Below are 19,451 nucleotides of genomic sequence, written 5' to 3'. Positions count from 1 at the left end.
GAAATGAAGAAATGATATCCATATTTTTCCAATTACTAAAATAAATGATCAAAAAGAATCACAGCACTCAGGTTAGTGACTACCAGCCTGATAAATAAACTAATGATACAAGACACCGATTCAGTTAGCACTATCTGTTATTATAACATTAAAATTCAAAATAAAGGAGAATTTCATTGCTGGAAAATTTTTATTATCATTCTGATTTTTACATAATGGATGAATAAATTATCATGCATTATTTGTTCATAGCCTTTTCTGGGGCAGTCACTAACAAAAGAAAGAAAAAAGATCAAAACAAACGAGATGCTGCAGTTCAGTCCTTCGAAAGACAAACTATTCCTTATCCCAGCCCTTAGGATGTGTTTTCTTTAAAAAAGTAGGTTCACAATGTTTACAACAAAAACTGAGACATAGACTTTCAGGCATTATAATGATTTCTCTGTGGGGAAAAAAAGAGAAGAGAACAAATAAACTTAATAAAGCCAGAACTTAGATTTATTTTTTTTCTACTATGGTTATTTTTGGAGAAGATTTATACAAGAATACCCTCAAAATATTGAGGGGCAGCTGAATTTTGAAAATTCAGTCTTACATTAATAATATTCAGATGCACTTATGTTAACAAAGAGATGGAAAATAAAACACCAGTTAAACCATTGTTTCTTGAGTTACACAAACATATTTTTATGCAAAAATATACATTCTTCTTGACCTTTTCATAAAAATAAATTCCATAGCTATTACAATAGTGTATTCAGGTGATAAATGATGTATAATTAAATAGTCTTTGCTTTTGCGACTAGAATCATACTTTGTGTATGGAATGTTAGATACAATATTTGTTAGTTTCCAAATGCTCAGCACCTGTCTACTTGTTCTTTCTTCCTCCTCGGTCAGATAGCTTGGCATTGAGGTTTGCATAAGATATGTTTAAATAAATAACATAAATCAATATATTTTATCTTCTCATGTTATGCTAACTTTGAATACATTTTCAGCTTATAATGCTTATTAAAAGCACCATTGACTGTTTAGTACTTCATTTTATACCTGCAAGCTATCCTATTATGTGATAAGCATTTCTTGGAAATGAACTTTTTTCCTTAAAATAAAGTCACAGTCCAAATTTTTCCTTTCATGATATAAGGTTTATTTTATTATGCTTTTTCCTAAACTTGCCAGTCAAGCTAGATTAGTTTTAGAGAGAGCTATTTTAAAACATTCTTGTACCAATATATTTATATAATCTGTGTTCATTTTATTGTGTTGTAAATATAGTTAAATTCTTAAAAGGTAAAGTGTATTTCTTAAAATGTCTGTTTTTCACATTTAAAATTATTTACATCAGATATTTATCCTGGTCTGTCATAAATGGGCACAATCAATGTCAGAGCTACAGAGGCTAACTGTTTCTTAGTAGAAGATTTAAACCACGTGTATTTATCTGACCACAGCGATGATATCTAGCCAGCTACGGAGCAGGAGGCGAGGCAGCTACATATACTGCAGTTGATCTTGTAGACAATAGAATGGGGTTGGTGTGAGTTAGGAAATGGCAGAGGAGTCTCCGGGGAGTGTTTCTTGCAGCTCTCCAAGGTCAAACCCTTTTGGAGGCAAGATCCATGATTTCTTATGATTAAATACTCATTAAGTCTTGAATTCCCCAAATTCTAAGCCAACTATTTACTTTGCATTTGGAAGTTACTGACTGCTGGCCTTAGGTCATTTTGTTCTCTGGGCTCAACACATCATTAAATTTGTTTTCAAGGGAGCTGAGTGAAAAAAAAGCTGTCCAAATAAGTGGCCAGATAACAGTAAGTTACCCAAGTTCTCCACCTGTATGACTGACTAACCAGATTCTGTGCTGCCAAATATGAAAATAAAGGATGAAGCTCTCTATTTATTGACACTTCTTTGTGAATGTAGGTATTAAAAGTTAATGGAATTACTTTTCATTAACTATTTGGGTTAATTAAATATCAAGAGATTGTTTTTTCATCTACAATAAAAACAATCTAACAAAATCTGAACAACTATACCCAGTCAATAAATATTTGGTGAATGGCTATGATGTTCCAGGCACTGAACTATAAGATACAGAATATTTTCTAGGAGGTTGAAACCCACTAAGGAGAAGACAGTGACTACATAACTCTATAACAATAGTTGTTATTCTCATTACTATGACTGAGGCCTTACCACATTTTAGGCATTGTTTTAAGTTATTAAAATGCATGAAGTTTATACTGCAAAATATTTCTATTAGCTGATTTTACAGATAAGAATATTTGTGACACCAAGCACTTAGTTTTTACCCAAGGTCACACAGCTAGTAACTTGTACAAACTGGATAAAAACCCAGACAGTCTGTGAGTCCAGATACATGCAGGGGACAAAGATATACACATTTTAGAAAGTTTTAAAAACAAGGAAAGATTTAAATAAAAATCCAAGCAAAACAAATACGATGTAATTAATTAGCATATGACTCCTTCATGTCTCCAATGAATTTTAAAAGTTTATCAAATGCCTTTTCACTTTTGAAAACCAAACATCTCCAAGCTTAATATTGTGACTTTATATCATTTCCTCAAAGTACTTTTTAATTGGGAAAGGGCATTTCTAATATGTTTTAGTATAGAGAAATTTCTCTGTCCTTAAGATTCTATTGACATCTCTTTGCTTGTACAGAAAAGGCAAATAGCTCTTTATAAAGCCATTCTGAATAGTTCTCAAGGATGTTATCCATAGCTTAATTGAGGAGAGCTGAGGATGGATAGAGAAGAAGAGGGAGGAGTTACATGGCCCCTTAGGGCAGCTTCAAGGTCGTTAGGGTGATTGGTCTGTCACCAAACCCAGGTCCTGATTGGCACTAGGCCCAGCCAGCAAGACAGCTCGGAGACAGCTTCTCTGATACCCCAGAGGCCTTGTCGGTGAGTGCAGGCGGAATGAGGAAGGTGACTCAACTGCATCTCTTACATGGAAAAATGAAGTGTTTTTGCCTCCAGCTTTGCACATTCTTGAATACACAGCTAATTAAAGGAAACTTTAAAAATAAATAAGCACATAGTTTATAAACCTAATCAGCGCTGGCTTCAAGAACTTGCAACTTGTATGTTCTCCCAGGACCTCATGTTAGAAGGGCCTGTGCTTGAATTAAGGCTCTGCTGCCGCTGTCCTGAAATTCTTTATTTAATTTCACATCGGGGTCTCAAATCATTGAGTCGGTCCTTCCCCTAGTAATGTTAGTGACTAGAAAAAGGAGAATCTGGAAGTGCCACTTACATGTGTCTAATTTTAATTTGTAATTAAGTGTCCTAGCTGACTCAGGTGGAAAATAAAAACAAAAGAATTTTGTTCCCAGTTCCCAGTTTACATAGAAATTGAGAGATAAAATTGAAACATATAGTTCCTCTCCCTTCTTCGTAAAGCAGAGGTGATAATATGTTTTAAAGTAATTGTTTTAAAACAGAAAAGCAAGTGGCAGACTGCAGGTGTCAGACCCGCCACCTGAGAAGCATGACCTCTTGTCATTCACAGGTAGGAAATGCGGCTGCCAGGAACTGTGACTCAGGCATCCCACAGAGCGGCTTTTGCTTCTGTTTCTCCTGGCTTTTCTCTCCTCCCATTATTGTCACAGTGACAGGCTTGTTCCAGCCTCCCCGGGGAGGCCAGTGTGCTAAACATCAACTGTCAAATAAAACTTCTTAGTCCCAGGGAAAGTTGGTACAGATACACATAAACCTAATTTTATATACACACACTAATATCATCCATTTTCATAAATACTGTGGTTCTAAAATGGCAGAACAGGAAAGGTGACTAGATTTTGGAGGGACTTTGCAATTGGCTTATGCCATTTAAAACCTTCTTAAATTGGCTTTGGTTTTTGTTGTTACTGTTGTTTTACTGGGCTAGTAAGTCCAGTAAAATTAGACTAGCTAAACGTAATTAAGTCTATGCTTGATTTAATGGCAACATTGAATCTAAAACTCTGGTCTCCTGAGAAGTTCTTGAATACTTTTCCATTGTTTATTTCTTTATATTCAGTGTAAAAGTTTATGAGAAAGGGAAACTTAAATTGTCTATTTATGTATGCATATCTTACAGGGGCCTGGAAGCTACAGCCCACAGGCTGACTGCTTGTTTAAATAAGTAGTTGCATTGAAACAAAGACCCACCCATTTGTTTATTATAGCCTGTGGCTGCTTATGCACTGTAGTAGCAAGGCCGAGTAATTGCAAAGCCAAATAAAGTTACTATCTGCCCATTGCAGAAAAAAACATGTTTTGACTCATGATTTGTTAGGATTTAAACACCTTGAGAATCTAAGCTAGGAGATTCCCAATTCTGAGATCAGTATTTGTCACAAAATAATTGTTAAACTAAATTAACAGCATGTGGGCGCCACATATTGCAGAATGAGTAAGTAGTTAAATGGAAGAACCAGCAGACACAACATGGACCATTCCATTTTAAAATTTCATAATTTTATGTAACTCAATTACTGGGTATTATAGGCAGTTTAATTTAAAAAACATTGAACTGTCATGCTTAAACATAGAATTTGTATATATAATATATGTGTGTATGTGTGTGTATACATGCATATATGTGTGTATATATATGTAGTCTTCTTAAAAAAATGCATAGCATAACTATGGAAACTTTAGAATCCACTTTCACATGATGCTCACCTTTAGTCCAGATAACTGTGATTAGAAAGATACCACCTGTTCTTAATAAAATGGAGACAATAGATGGATCATTTCTAGCAGGCAAACTACATGGATTCTGACCTAACATCTGTGCACTATGGTAGGCTATGGCTTTGCAGAGCACCCATCAAAATGTTCATGCTCAATGGTTTAACACAGAGCAAGCAGACTAGCCACTCACATAAACTAGATAGAGTTATAAATGAGAAAGTACTTACATTTGACATTTAAGGCACTGGAAAGGAAGTTCAGAACCAACTGGTTTGAATTATATTAAGATATAAGGCACTTGATACAGATGGTCCATGTATGTATTTAACATAGTTAAAATATAACAGTAGAGGGAGATAGCAACCAAAAGGGTATTCCATGAGTTTCAGCTTTGTGACTCACAGTCTCACTGTTTTAAAAATCAAAAGATAATTGGCACGGGTTTGATTTTCTCAAGGCATCTATCTGTCAGTTCCAGAAACCATTGTCATTTGAGTCCACCAGACATCTTTGATCACGTTGCTTCATAGATTTCTTAGCTTTGTTTTAGTCTTCTCTATGCCTCTTTCCTATTTTTTTCCATGTTCAAAACCTAGTAACAAGTAATTCACAAGATATTTGCATACAAGGCTTTCTTCCAAAAAGCATTCAAAGTTAGTATTGTATGTAATTTGTCATATGTAATTTTGGTTCCAATTATACTTATGTGTATATAAATAAAAATTTTCCATAATATATGAAAATGAATTTAAAATATATTTGCAAACAAATGTGAAATTGGTAAATAAAGGCTTGTTTAAACTTTTTGGATACACACACACACACACACACACACACACATATATATATATATATCAACTAGTTGATATATATCTATATATCAACTAATCTCCCATGGAGTTATCTGTAACATGAGATGATTTGATTATTTGCACATCCTTTGGAAGATATTCTTTTCTTCATTAAATTCACTTATCTATTTATACCCAATACTTTTAAATAGAATTTGCAGTGATTAACAAAGGGAATTTTGAATAAGTGGGGAGGTAAGCCAATATACAAAAAAAAAAATAATTTTTCTAAAGGAAAGAAAAGAATCAAGTTGCTACAATTGTGTGCACATCCTACATCTTGGTTTCCCCATAGATAGAAATAAGGAAAGGCAATCTGTTCTATAACTCACATGACATGAGAGGAAAAGACCTTCAAAATCTTCGGGAGAGCCTGTGAATGTAGACTGTGTAACTAAGGCCATGCTGAGAATTCAGGCTCCAGGGCTGATAACGCAGACAGGCAAAAAATGGTAGCTCTGAACACCTCTGGACCTTGCTCTACATAATAAGTGATGCTTTGGTAGAATAGATTTTTAATTCTTAAACTACAAAACACTTTTTTTGTAAATCAAATCTAATTTTAAAAGCAAAGGGTTACTTATAAAAGATATTCCTAAAAGCCTTTACTGGAATTTTCTGATAAAGAAAATCATCCTTTTTCCAAGGAGGGCAACAAGCCCCCTGGAGGGCTGGCTGTGTGGAACCCGGGGGTTCTGGGGGATGCCTGGGCACCCCGTCAGCCAGCTTGCTTTTGTAACAGTGGGGCAACTCTTCCTCGGTGTGGTTTTATATTCCTTGTGCAAGATTACAGGGGAGGGAGGATTCCACTGCTTTAAAAAGAATAACAAAACCACTGACCCATTTGGCTCTGGGGTTTTCACAATGCACAAGATTTGTTCTGCGTCAGGGAAACGGAGACACTGGGCCAGAGCCTCCAGCACTGCCCACCCGACCTGGTTGTCTGCACGGGGGAAAGAGCAGTGTGCCACCGCTGGAGAAAGGGTCCCTTACAGATGATTCCATCGTTTCACCACACAGCCTTCTGATCAGTGATCTTGTTTTCTAAGTGAACTTGTCCCTAAAGCATGGGCATATCGTGGTACACAAAATGGTGTATTGCCTGCTCCTGTCTGATCATTCAGGGATTATTCGGTGCTATATTCTATGAAGGACACCAAAAGGAGAAAATAGTTTTCTCCTTTGAAATTTCACTATATACATTAAGAAACGCATTTTTAAAAAACACTTCAATATTGTATTACTGGTTTCATTTGAATTTAGTAATAGGTCTAAAATAATTCTCCTTAAAGTTCTCCCTGCTCTCTGCTTACCCATGCCAAAGCAAAAATGAAATGAACAATAATAATAATGATAATATTGAACATCTTAGACATTTAGAGAACGTCACCTTAATATTGTACTCTTTTGTGTAGCCACAAGATGGGAAAACAGTACAGAGTAGTTTTGGTCCTTCTAAAAATGACAATTTAAAGTTGGCTGTAGGAGAGGATATGTTCTTTTCCAGCGTCCTCATTTTACAGCTAACAATATGAGAAACAGGGAAGATAAATGGCTTCCTTAAGGTGACTACGGTGATGACAGACAGGGACAAAATCCAATGTTCACCACCATCTGATCCCATAGTGAAAATGGCAATGAAAAATAATGAGCAAATGTGGTTACTAATCTGGTCCAAAACAGCTACCGTCTTATCAGTGTATCTCTTTATGGTAAAAATCAATGCTCTGTAAGAGTAACAGATTTCAAAGAAGAATTTGTTCGGCTAACTGGTAATCTCTCACTCCCTGCCACCCCTTCCTCTCCGTCCTATACCATAAATCGGGGTTATCTCCAAGCCCTCTTCAGGGTAAACTCCTAGAGCCACCTGGAATTCATAAATAGGTCGTTTAAAAAAACTGCTTGAACTGTTGAGGAAATCTGAAATTTATTGTGTCTGCTTCTTTCTGTAGTTAATTAATTTTAGATACAGAGTCACCAGAAAATCCAGTGACTATCACTGAGCAGAGAACAGTTACACCACGGCTTTAACTTTTGAAAAGATTGACACCGTTACTAAGCCCTGTCTATTCTTGCGTGGTTTTCAGCTTTGATGCAGTTCAAATAGTCATCATGGACTAAACCGTAGACTCAGATCCTGATGTTCTTTGAAAAGTCACTTGAGTTCAGTATAATATCATGGGCAGTAGATTGACAGTGTGGGTAGCTGGACTCCACAGTTAAATAGTTGTGACCATAGAAGCTTCAACTAACCATTTTATACTTTAGGATTTTTGTTTGCAGAGGGCTCAGTGAATTTCTATACTTCTCATGCCCCTCTATTCTAAAATTCCTTAAAATAGCATTAGCTTATAGAGCTGAATTTTGATCCAGTCTGGGAAATACTATCTGTGGAGCATTCAGCTGCATATACTTTGACTATCTGCATATTTCTTGGGGGGCTGTGGAAGGGACTATGGAATGGAGAAGGAAAATCTCACTCGTTACTGCCTCTGAGAGTTATAACGAGGTGTTCAGCCTTCCTAAATCAGCTTTTTAAACTCAATAATGGAAAAGCAATTTTTCCATGGCTTAAATAATAGATCATAGTAAGAATCAAGTATAAAATTGCATATAAGTTGTAACTCCTTACAAAACACATGGAATGATTATCTTTAAAAGAAAAACAATGCTATAAATGTTCCTTAAAATCTTTAAAATATCACTCACTATCTTAGTTCTCTTAGGCTGCTACAGCAAAATTCCACAGACTGGGTAACTTAAACCATAGATGTTTATTTTTTTTTATAGTTCTGGAAGCATAGAAGTCCAAGGTCAGGTTGCTGGCAGGTTCGGTTTTTGGTGAGAGCTCTGGGCCTGGGTGGCAGATGGCTGCTTCGTTTTTGTATCTTCATGTGGTAGAGAGAAAGAACTCCAGGGTCTCCTTCTGTTCTTACAGGGGCACCAATTTCATCTTGGGGGCTCCTTGCTTAAACCTAATTACCTCACAAAGGCAATGCCATCACCTTAGGGGTTACCACTTTAACATATTAACATTTGGTCCGTTACACATTAATGCTGGGAGAAAGATAGTACTACTAATGAGACATGTTTTGATATCCCCAAAGGAAAAAGACATCTCAGAAGGAGTTTAGAATATGAATGGCTTCAGTGACTATAATGTTGCCAGTCAAACCTAGGTAAGAGGACAAATGACTCTCAATCTCAAAATTTCAAAAGTTAAGCACCTTTCTTTACCAGTTCAAGTGTTTTAAATGCCTGATAATGTGAGAGCTCAAAGGCACTAAAGGTCAGCCAGACCATCTCACCACTTGATACAAGGGGGTGTCAAGACCACCAGAAGCTGAAGCTTTTAGCAGATTGCCGGGTTGCCGATTACGAGTGGATCATGCCCCAAACTGATGGCTCTTTCTCTGTATCATGCCTTTAATACCAGCCATTTCAGTATTCCTCGGTGGAGGCACAGTGCATTATTAGGACTGTTCTTCCTCCATGACTTATACAGAGGGTGTGTAACATTTCCCATCATCATCATCATTCTGTAGAGCAAGCTGGCTGTCACAATGAGGGGCAAATTTTCCACCCCCTTTGTTCAGATGTAGGGAAACCAAAATTTTAGGTTGCTAGCCAAAGTTCACATAGCTGAGGGGAAGGATAACTCAAGGGAAAGTATGCAGACTTTGAGTAGGTCAGTCTGGATTGGAATACTTTCCCACCACATTTTAGCTGTATGACCTTGAGACAAGTACTTCTAGTTTTCTAGGCTCTCAGTCCCACATTTGTAAAATGATAATAATGTAAAGATGTTGTAAGTTAACAGATAAAGTGCCTGGAACATAAGCATTTCCCAGTCCCCAATTTTTTTCTTAGTAGCAAATCAAGGATGGCAAACACAGTTCTTACCTCCCTGTCCAGTGTGCCCTTTATTACACTTCATGTTGCATAGATAATGTTGTTTTGAACTGAGAATATTAAGTGCATTTTTAAAAGCCTTGTCTTCCAAAATCAATCTCTTCATGTTTTTAATAATGCAAGAAAGGAGATTGAAGTTGGCCCACAGAGATTTTTATGAACCAAAGGGTTATTTTTAATTGGATTTTGTGCCTGTTGTTATGGAAATAGTTGTTTCACAGATTAAGCATTATGACTTTACTGCAAGATCAAGCCCAGGATGGGGTATAATGATGATATCACCCTTATGCTTTTTTTCCTGGACAAAACACTTTTAAAATTAAGAGGACAGGAGTGAAGCTGCTTCAAAAGCACACATTTCTAAAGGGGGAAAAAAGATCTCCCCTATAAAAATAGCTTTAAAATGATATATTCTCTTTTCAAAGATCAAAACTAAGAACGACCCCTGCTGCCAGTAGGATGCTAAGATTCTGCGGAGTTATTAAACACTTCTTTCTTCACTATTGAAACTAGAAAGAGCTCCTTTGATCCTGCAACTTGCTTTCAACATTTGGTCTCAAAGCATTTTCGTAGCTGGTGAGGTATCAGGCTTTCTCTAGTTATTTAGTGATAAGTCTCTAAAAACTGTTCTACCAGGATGAGTTTAACTTTTCTAAAGAAGCAACAAGAGATGATTTCTAACCTTCATGATGGCCCCACTTAAAGACATGAGACAGTTCATCCTGCAAAATTTAGCTTATGTCACTGGCTCGTTTTAAGCTCCAGACAAACCCTACCCAAGGAATATGGGACGTGTACCATCAGGAACATTCTAGGAGAGAAACCGGGGAGCTGGGCGAATAGTCTGCGGAACTGACAGCACCCAGCGGATGGTCCCTTGTCAGACTGACTGCTGAGGTTTCTTCACGCGCTCCCTCTTGTGTTTTCTCTCCTCATCGGCATCTTTGTATGGCCTCCTGTGCTCCTTGGACATTCGCTGGTTTTGTTGATAGAATTTAGTGGAAGAAACTGGGAAGCAAATCCTGATCCTGAATCAGCTGAAAGTCCTTAAACTCCATGACATCATGTATTTCAGTATTTTAATGCACTGGTGAATTCCATCACTTAAAAAACTGAAATACATCACCAAATTTGGATCTTTAAATCACCAAATAATGTATCTTTAAAAACTTCTCATTATTTTTCTCATTGAATCATAATGTCAGATTAGTGGAAATACTTGTTTTCCTATAAAAATTTTCTAGTTATACTAAAAAGCTGTTTTCCCTTGCTTTGTTTTTAAGTGGAAGAGGGAGATTTGTCTAACTTTGTCCTTTCAATATTTTTAATATATATATATCTTTTATTAAGATTTTATCTATCTATCTATCTATAGAGAGAGGAGAAGAGGAGAAAGAGAGGGAGAGAAACATCAATATGTGGTTGCCTCTCTCACACCCCCTACTGGGGACCTTGCCCTCAACCCAGGCATGTGCCCTGACTGGGAACTCAACTGGCAACTCTGGTTCGGAGGCTGGCACTCAGTCCACTAAGCCATACAAGCCAGGGCTCCTTTTGATAATTTTACACAACAGTTGTCTAAGATAAGCTGTTCTAAGCCAATTTAAGTTTAAACCACCATGAATTCACTGGCAGTTACTTTCTTGGTTACACTTCTTGCCCTCTTTCTTTTGGCCCTTGCCTCGGGGAATTCCTACCATCTACTGCTGTTTAATATCACTTTTTTCCCTTTCCCACTCAATAATTGGCCCTTTTTTGGCTGTGACTTCTGTTTCCTTCCCTTTCTTTAAGGGTCAATACTTTTATCTACACTCACTTTCTGTGCCTCCACTGGTGTTAGTTTTTAGACACAACATTTCATAAACTTAAGAACTTGGACATTGGGGGTACATGAGATCAGAGTGAAGAGCCGCCCTCACACAGTATAGTACCCAGAGAGCAGCCTCCTCTCCAGAGTCTAATCCAGCCAGGGGACCTCACTGAAAATGGTTAGCTAATGACCTATGGTCAGATCTCTCCCAGAGTCAGAGGTTACATGATTGCTATCTGCTATGTTAGCAAGCGAGTGATGACTGCAAAAACCAGGGAACTCTTTGAGGGGGAAAACATGTGTGTAGGCAGCTTCCCAGTGCTATATTGACTGTGCCTATTTATGACAACAGGTCCATTTGCTTGTCTTAGATCAATGCATAATGTTAAAGATTCTCCTTCAAGTGTCACATGAAAATGTCTGTTAACTTGTCGTTTTCCTTGCTTGCTATGACTCTAATGGGCTTGAAAATTGATCCAGCCAGTCCCTTCTCTTCTCTTCTCTCCTCTTCTCTTCTCCCCTCCCCTGCCCTTCCCTCCCCTCTCCTCCTTCTCTCCTCTTCCTTCTCTCCTCCTCCTCCTCTCCTCCTCCTCCTCTTCTCTTCCCTCCTCTTCTCTTCTCTTCTCTTCTCTTCTCTTCTCTTCTCTTCTCTTCTCTTCTCTTCTCTTCTCTTCTCTTCTCTTCTCCTCTCTTCTCTCTCCTTCCTCTCACATTTCTCTCTCTCTTCTCTCCTCCATCTCCCTAGCTTTCCCTTTTTCTTTGTCTCTTCTCTCACTCTCTGTGAGGTTCATTTGCTTGACTGATTCTGAGTGTCCATAATGACTGTTTGGCATATTCTACAGGCAAAGGTCCCGAGACCCTTTTTGCCGGCTATAACCTCAATGATAATGAATGGCACACAGTGCGTGTGGTTCGTCGAGGAAAAAGTTTAAAGTTAACGGTGGATGACCAACAAGCCATGACAGGTAAACCCTGCTGTCCCCATAGCCCTCTCTCTTACTCATCCTTTACATTTTCTCATTGCTTGCAGGTGACTTTGCTGGGTCATATGGTAGCCCTATTCTTAATTTTTTAGAGAACCTCTGTACTGTTTTCATATCTCACAACAATGCCAGCTGGTACACTGGTGTAGATGGGTTCCTAGGACCCATCTAGTACAAAGAAGCCTGTACTACAAGGGGCCCACCCTCCAGAAGATAATTCCTGGTATTTTGGGGGTTCCTCCGTCATATAAGAAGCAAGGAAACTGATAAATATGTTGGAATTCTGTCGGGTGAACTGCTTTTTCCTTATAAGCTACAATAGATCATTTTTTATCATTTACCTCATTGGTTAAACTTTAAGGATGTCAAGTTCAATCCCTGGTTTGTGGATTCCTAATTAAGGTGAGCCATATAAAATCCACCCCAGAGAACACAGGGGGGACTCAGTGAAAGAGGAATTGGTAGGCCTTGACTCTCTCTGTTGAAAATAACTTCAAGCATATAACCTGCTGGGATATTAGTTCCTTTTTCTTCTTTAGAGCACATCTTCATGTTAATTATTTTAGTTCAAGGCAAAGATGGTCCTTGTGCAGTGCATAACTGTCTGTTTTACATTCATCCAAGGGGAGTTCTCATAATCAGAGATCAGTCAATTCCATCACTATGGGAATATCATGAATGACATTTTAACTTTTGAGAGAATTATTCCTGGGTTCAAATGAAGCAACCTGCCAGCTCATAGATCTCTTTGTATACGATTTCACTAGTCCTTCCTGGCTTTTCAAAATTTGTTTCCTACATGTGGGTTCAACTTTTCTTTGTTTCAGAATCACCTGAAGAGCTTTAAAAGGACCAGTTCTTAGCCTGACCCCACAGGAGTCTGGGGGGAGCACAGCTAACTTTTCCCCTTAAAAATCTCTTTAGAGGACTTGCATGCAGCAGGCCCATGGATTGGTGCTGAGAAACCTCTGCTATGATACGTCAGTTTATTCCCTGAAGGAGAACAATCAAATTGCTGAGCACGGAACTGTGTGAACCTGCAGAAGGAAGGCAGGATTTTTGCAGAGCTTTGGCCCAAGTGTAAGCTGAAGTTCAGCTAGTTTTGGTCAGAGGCAGTTCCAGGAAGATGAGTGGTTTGGACAATTTGGATTTTGTCAAGATGGGTAGAAATGAGCAGTTAAGGTCTAAGTGGCTTAGGTTTTTTTGAAATCTCATTATTAACAGAACTGAGAAAACAGTCTAGGTATCTTTTCTGTTTGTTGATTGTTTGAATTGCAAGAACGCAGCTACTCTTGTTCTAAATGGGCAAATGGTCTTTGCTGACTCCTGCAGCCTAGGGCAGTGACCCAGTCTCACAATGCTTACCTCACTGATCCTGTCCGAATTCCCGAACCTCACCAAAGAGTGGATGCTGGTACTCAGTACACCTAAACCCCAGCAACTTTTTCCTGGTCAGTGGTACCCTCCTTGTTGTCTCTCTCAGTCCTTAAATGCGGTCCACTCTCTTCTTTTTCCTTTTTGGAACACCTTGAAAATTGGGCCTTAATGAAAGATTGAGGAAGTCCTGGTCTTCCAGCAGCTCCGTATTCTGCCAAGAAAAAGCCTTTGAGGCAAAGTCTAAGGGGCTTGGTTAGCTTCTCAGAACTGAAGGAAGGACAAAATATCAACTATCACTTCAGTAAACCAGCCTGCCATTTACTCTTTCTCAAAGCTGCCAAGGCCTTAAAGCAGAAATTAGATTCTACCCTCTGTTCTGTAGGAGTTGACATTTTTTTAACAATTGCAGGAATCAACATGCTCTTTCTCAGAGTATAAATATTATATTGGAGTACAAACGAAGTCAACATTGATGATTCACCTAAACTATGCATTTTTCTTCCAATATTCCACTCCACCTTTTTTCCTCCCCCAACTCTCAGCCTCTTGCTGCTCAGAGCTAAAGACATAGTAATCTCCCTTTACTTGGTGAGTTTTCATCAGGGCGATTTGTGGGATGACGTTTTATCAAAGACCTCATGAAAGCCAAATTATAATGAAAAATTCAGCCTCAATTGATATCACTAGAGATGGCTTCCAAAGACAGCAGTAGAAACTTGCCATTGAAGCTTAAGTTTAAGATGACATTTTTTTTTCAAACACTCTAGTGGCCACTTGAAGCCACCTGTGAATCAGGAAAGCAATAGGGATTTCTCATTAGGTTTTACAAAAAATCAGAAATCACTGAACAGGGACATTTTTAAAACGAAAGCACTAGAGACTCTCTGTGCAAAATCCCACATTTGACCACATCTTTAAGTTACTATACACACACATATGTATATATTCACACACACATACACACACACATACACAATATATTATATATGTTAAGTCAAGTATCTGTTGAACACAGGGCAGTCCGTCCTCAGGCTATCTTTGGGAATGTCTGAACCTCAGCTAGGATGATGGGGACAGCAGTTTGCAGCAAAGAAGCCCAAAGTAGGGGAGATTTTTTAGGACTCAGATGAAAAAAGGTTCTGTAAAATGTATGGGGTCCCTAAATGTGGAAACCTTGGGTTTCAACTTATTGCTTAGTCTGTGGAAAACCTGCAGTGGTATTTTTTATGTATGTGCATTCATGTTAGTGCTTCCCTGGATGGTGTTCACCACACATGCAGTGACTTGAACCTGGAAGCCGGCCTCACCATCCCCTCCTTTCCACCGTCCTCACCATCATCAGTAAACCCTTCAGGTCGGATCTGCACAGCTATTTTATCTCGTCCTCTGTCTTTTTTCATCTGTGCTGTATCCACCCTAGTCCAAACCATCTCCAATCCATTGTACCCAGACCAGAAAGATCACACACATGCATGTGCACATGTGTGCGCATACAACGCACATGAGCACACACACACTGACTCATGGCTCCCACTTGTCTCACACCCTCCAATAGCTCCTAGTGTAGTCCGGTGGCATTGACATATGTGTGCCCCGGCTCTCCATTCCGTCTGATGTGAGCCCTTCCCGCACTTACTCATGGCTCTCTAGCCACACACTCTAGCTCTTCTCTCCTGAGAGCCTTTGTCTGTTTGTCTGTCCTTCTTGGAACCAGCTTTTCCTGTTTTTAGCATAGCTTTCTCTCTCCTTCTCTTTTTTTTCTTTTTTTTCCCAGCCCCTGTCACCCATGGCTTTTTCTTTTTTGTCCTTCAAATTTAAGTCACACATTAACTCAGGTACTTCCCCACCTTTCCTATTTACCAGCACAACTTCCTGTTCATCAAACTCCTAACCTTTTTCTGAGAGTTGTCATTACATATTTAATTACATTCTTGCAATTTTTTGTCTGCCTTCCAATGGGCCATAGTTTTGTGAAAACAGGATCTGTGTCTACTCCTCGTACCACTATTTTTTTTAAATTATCTGACACACACCTGTACCACACACTTGGTAACTTTAAGCGAATTAACAAGTTAGTGTAAGCCTGGGGGGTTATTTTGTTCTGCAGCAGGTATTTAACCAAACTCCAAGCCAGGCCGAACCTAAAGTAGCTGATCTTGCTGTCAGTTTAGGTAAAAATACTTTATTTAGATATTGAGGTTTTTATGCAAACACATTATCCAGGTGGGTGTTTTTTTTTTATCAGAAATTATTATCAATCTGCTTTACCCCAGACATATTGATCAGAGGCATTTTGCTAAATTCAAATTCTCTTTCCACTAAATTTCTGGAAAAGGCAGTGGATTTTCAAATGGTGGGAGCTTTAAAAATGTTTCTCCTTCAATGTCCTTAATTATTTTTCTTAATCAATATTTGTATACAAGAGTAGAGGTGGCTATATTACTGACATTGGATTAAACACTTGAATAAATTCTGAGGAAAAAGAGTTTTTAAAAGGCAGCTGTTAATGTTTTCTCAGGCAGTGGATAATGGCTTTTAGGTGCTAATTCTTTCCCTGGAGCGAGCGTATCTGCCATTACTGTTGATGCAATTTATATATGCTCATTAAAGAAAGAATGGGCTCCTGACCATAGGCCGTAATGATTTTTCTTATAACTGGGCCATGCTCGCACCACTGTTTTACTACCTTTTTATTATTTATGCTCTGCATATCTATCCTGTTCCTTTGAGAAAAAGAAAACGCATTACGAGCTATTTTTATCACTGAACTACTCAGTCCTCCTAAACAAAATGTGTTTCACTGTTTCAGAGCTGCCAATAACTTGGCAATTTGGGGTAATATTTAATTTCAAGTATCAGAAATATTTTTCCAGATACTTCTTTTCTATCCATTGTTTCATTAATAGAACTTTCAAGGAGGAACAGGACAATTCAGGATCGGGGTGGGTTCACTAAGGAAAAACTCAGATTTTCATATCATGAAAAAGGAGATGGAAAATCCCAAGTAATTTTTGAGCTTTGCATATTTTTCATTCCTTATGGCTTGTTGATTCAATGTTACTGGAATCTCTAGAGCTTTATATTTGAAAATTATTAGAGGCTAATTTTATTTGCTACCAAAGAGAGAGTTCCCCACAGAGCACTGTGGAGGTCACTGAACAAGGAAAACTGAAGGAGGAAGAAATGACATCATATAAGAAAGCAGAATTGCTAAGGATTTAATCATATTTTGCATCAGATAGACAACCAGGAGACATAGTGGGAAGGAAGGAGGAGGGCAGGCAGCTAAGGACTGTGGTATTTTTTGTTTAAAATAAAGTGTAAATGTTTGCAGAGAGGTGATTGGAACAAACCAATGACTAAAAAAAGAACACTCCCAGGGTGACAGAACAGTTGTTACCAGGATCTAGGACTAGTAAACACATGTCAGATGTAAGTAGAGTCAAGTTCAGATTAGAGGAGAGATGTTTACCCCAGTCAGTTTATAAGCATCGAAGTCAATGAAATATGTAGACAATTTCTCTTGCACAACAAAGAGTATGCCTTTTATATTTCACTTACAGGCATTTCCTTAAAATGCTATCTAATATTTTACTGTCTTGACTAAAGCAATGAAAGCCAGTCAGACTCGTTGACGGAGGCCCGCATAGGTGGCTACTCAATCTTCACTACACCTGGGAAGAAGGTCCAGTGAATTTTCTCAGGGGCTGATCCTGGGATTGGCTCTAATTAATATTTTCATTAATATCATGGATGATGGGATGGGGTAAGCTTGATCAATTTTTCAATTATGCCAAATTGAGTAGTAAGTTAGTATCCAGAAGAATTTGACTGCAATTTTAATAACCTTTTTGAGTTTCAGCAGAAAGTGGATGACAGTTTAATTAGACAAGGACAAGATGCTGGGAGTGAATCACTAGCAATGATAAAGTAGTTTATGCTGTACTCTAACAAACAAGTTTACATCTTTTTTAAAAGTTTGTTTTATCTTCAACCATGCAGGTAGGTACAATTATCACTCTGTAGGTAAAATGGGACTAGTCTGGCCTTCAGTGGGGTTGACAAAGAAATGTGGTGGATGAAGAGGATGGGGCCTGATGAATAGAGAACCAGTATGTAAATTTACAACCAAGTTTCATGTTCAAGTGTTTAGAGTCCCAATTTTAACTTTGATAATGTGGTCTAGTTTTACTGGTATTCTCAAAACTGGACATGCCTTATATTGGTATATTGTGCTCAGTTTAGTTATCCAGAACATAAGTGCAAGGAAAATGGCATAGGGCCAGTGGAGAGCAACAGAGACTCCAAAGTGGTTGGGAAACTAGTCCTAAGAAAGACTGTGGAAATTACTCAGCACAGAAACATGAAGGTGAAAGTGACATACTTGTCTTCAAACACATTTTCATGGTTCTTTAATGGAAGAATAGACAGCAGATCTTCATTATTTTAATTGGTAATAGGAAAATAGAGTCACATTTTTTGGGAAGAACATTCCTTATAAAGAAAAATATCACCATGAAGCTACTATACGTCACTTTTTACTGGGATGATTTAAGGCAGTCATTACCCCTAAACCCTTCCTCTACCTGCCTTCTTTCTTTCCTTCCTCCCTTCCCTCCTTCCTTCCTCCCTTCCTCCCCTCTATCCCTTTCTCCATTTCTTCCTCACTTCCTTTTCCTCTCTCTCTGTCCCTCCTTAAGTTTTCTTTCTCCTTTCCTTTGTCATTAACTGCTTCCTTTTCTTTTTCTTCTACTTCTTAAAAACCATGTCACTTTAACTAATGAGGACAATTTTTTTGAGACTGTAATTTGGACAGAGATTGAAACCTGACATAAGGAAGTTGTATTACAGTGTGCAGCCTAGCCTTTTTAACATCATGTCTGCGTTTTTACTATATGTAGTTGAATATCAAGGAGGTATTTGGACTCTCGTACCTTAAAATGTGATGTTGTTAATGTAATTCTAAAGTTGAAAGTGCCTTCCAGATACAGAAAATAAGAATGCATTATCCTCCCCTTTAGGTCAAATGGCAGGCGATCATACCAGGCTGGAGTTTCATAACATAGAGACTGGCATCATCACAGAACGACGGTATCTGTCTTCTGTCCCCTCCAACTTCATCGGGCACCTTCAGAGCCTGACATTTAATGGAATGGCATACATTGATTTGTGTAAAAATGGCGACATAGATTACTGTGAGCTCAATGCCAGATTTGGCTTCCGGAACATCATAGCAGACCCTGTCACCTTCAAGACCAAATCGAGCTATGTTGCCTTAGCTACATTGCAAGCCTACACTTCTATGCATCTTTTTTTCCAGTTCAAGACAACATCCCTAGATGGACTAATTCTCTATAACAGTGGGGATGGAAATGACTTTATTGTGGTTGAATTAGTAAAAGGGTGAGTATACGTCAGTTCCATGACAAATAAAACTTTAGGAAAATGGACCTCAATTTACAAAAATATACATTAAACAAAATGTATCGGCTTGCAAGGTCATGGGCATGGGTGCATGTAGGGGAGGGGTATTCAAATAATGTGTTCATTTAAATTACTTAAGTACCTTATAAAATTAATAGGGGTGTTGTATAGTCTTTTATACTGACATTTCCATATATAAGTTGTTACATGAGATATAAAAAACATCAAATTCTTATTTATGCTAGGTGTTCCATGAATCTTACAATTCAAATGTGGATCATCTTTCTATTACTATACACACCATATTTTACAAAAGAATTTCTATAAACCGGTAGGCTAATTTATGCTATGTTAAATTGCTACTTCAAGTAATCAAATTACT

The 19,451-nt window shown here is 38.1% G+C and overlaps 1 protein-coding gene across 34 annotated transcripts in view; it reads left to right on the top strand.

The window, feature by feature from the left end:
• NRXN1 (neurexin 1) overlaps positions 1-19,451 on the top strand; it is a 1,086,661-nt gene that overhangs the window by 505,437 nt on the left and 561,773 nt on the right. For all 34 annotated transcript variants that reach the window (XM_036030058.1, XM_036030055.1, XM_028514420.2 and 31 more), the window contains 2 exons: positions 12,128-12,250; positions 18,667-19,048. In XM_036030058.1, coding sequence (XP_035885951.1) covers positions 12,128-12,250; positions 18,667-19,048 — 505 coding nt within the window. The remainder of the gene's footprint in view (positions 1-12,127; positions 12,251-18,666; positions 19,049-19,451) is intronic.

Source organism: Phyllostomus discolor, chromosome 6, assembly GCF_004126475.2.
Source record: "Phyllostomus discolor isolate MPI-MPIP mPhyDis1 chromosome 6, mPhyDis1.pri.v3, whole genome shotgun sequence".
Classification (NCBI taxonomy): domain Eukaryota; kingdom Metazoa; phylum Chordata; class Mammalia; order Chiroptera; family Phyllostomidae; genus Phyllostomus; species Phyllostomus discolor.
The sequence above is the reverse complement of the archived record's forward strand: the minus strand, read 5'-3'. Positions and strand labels throughout refer to the sequence as shown.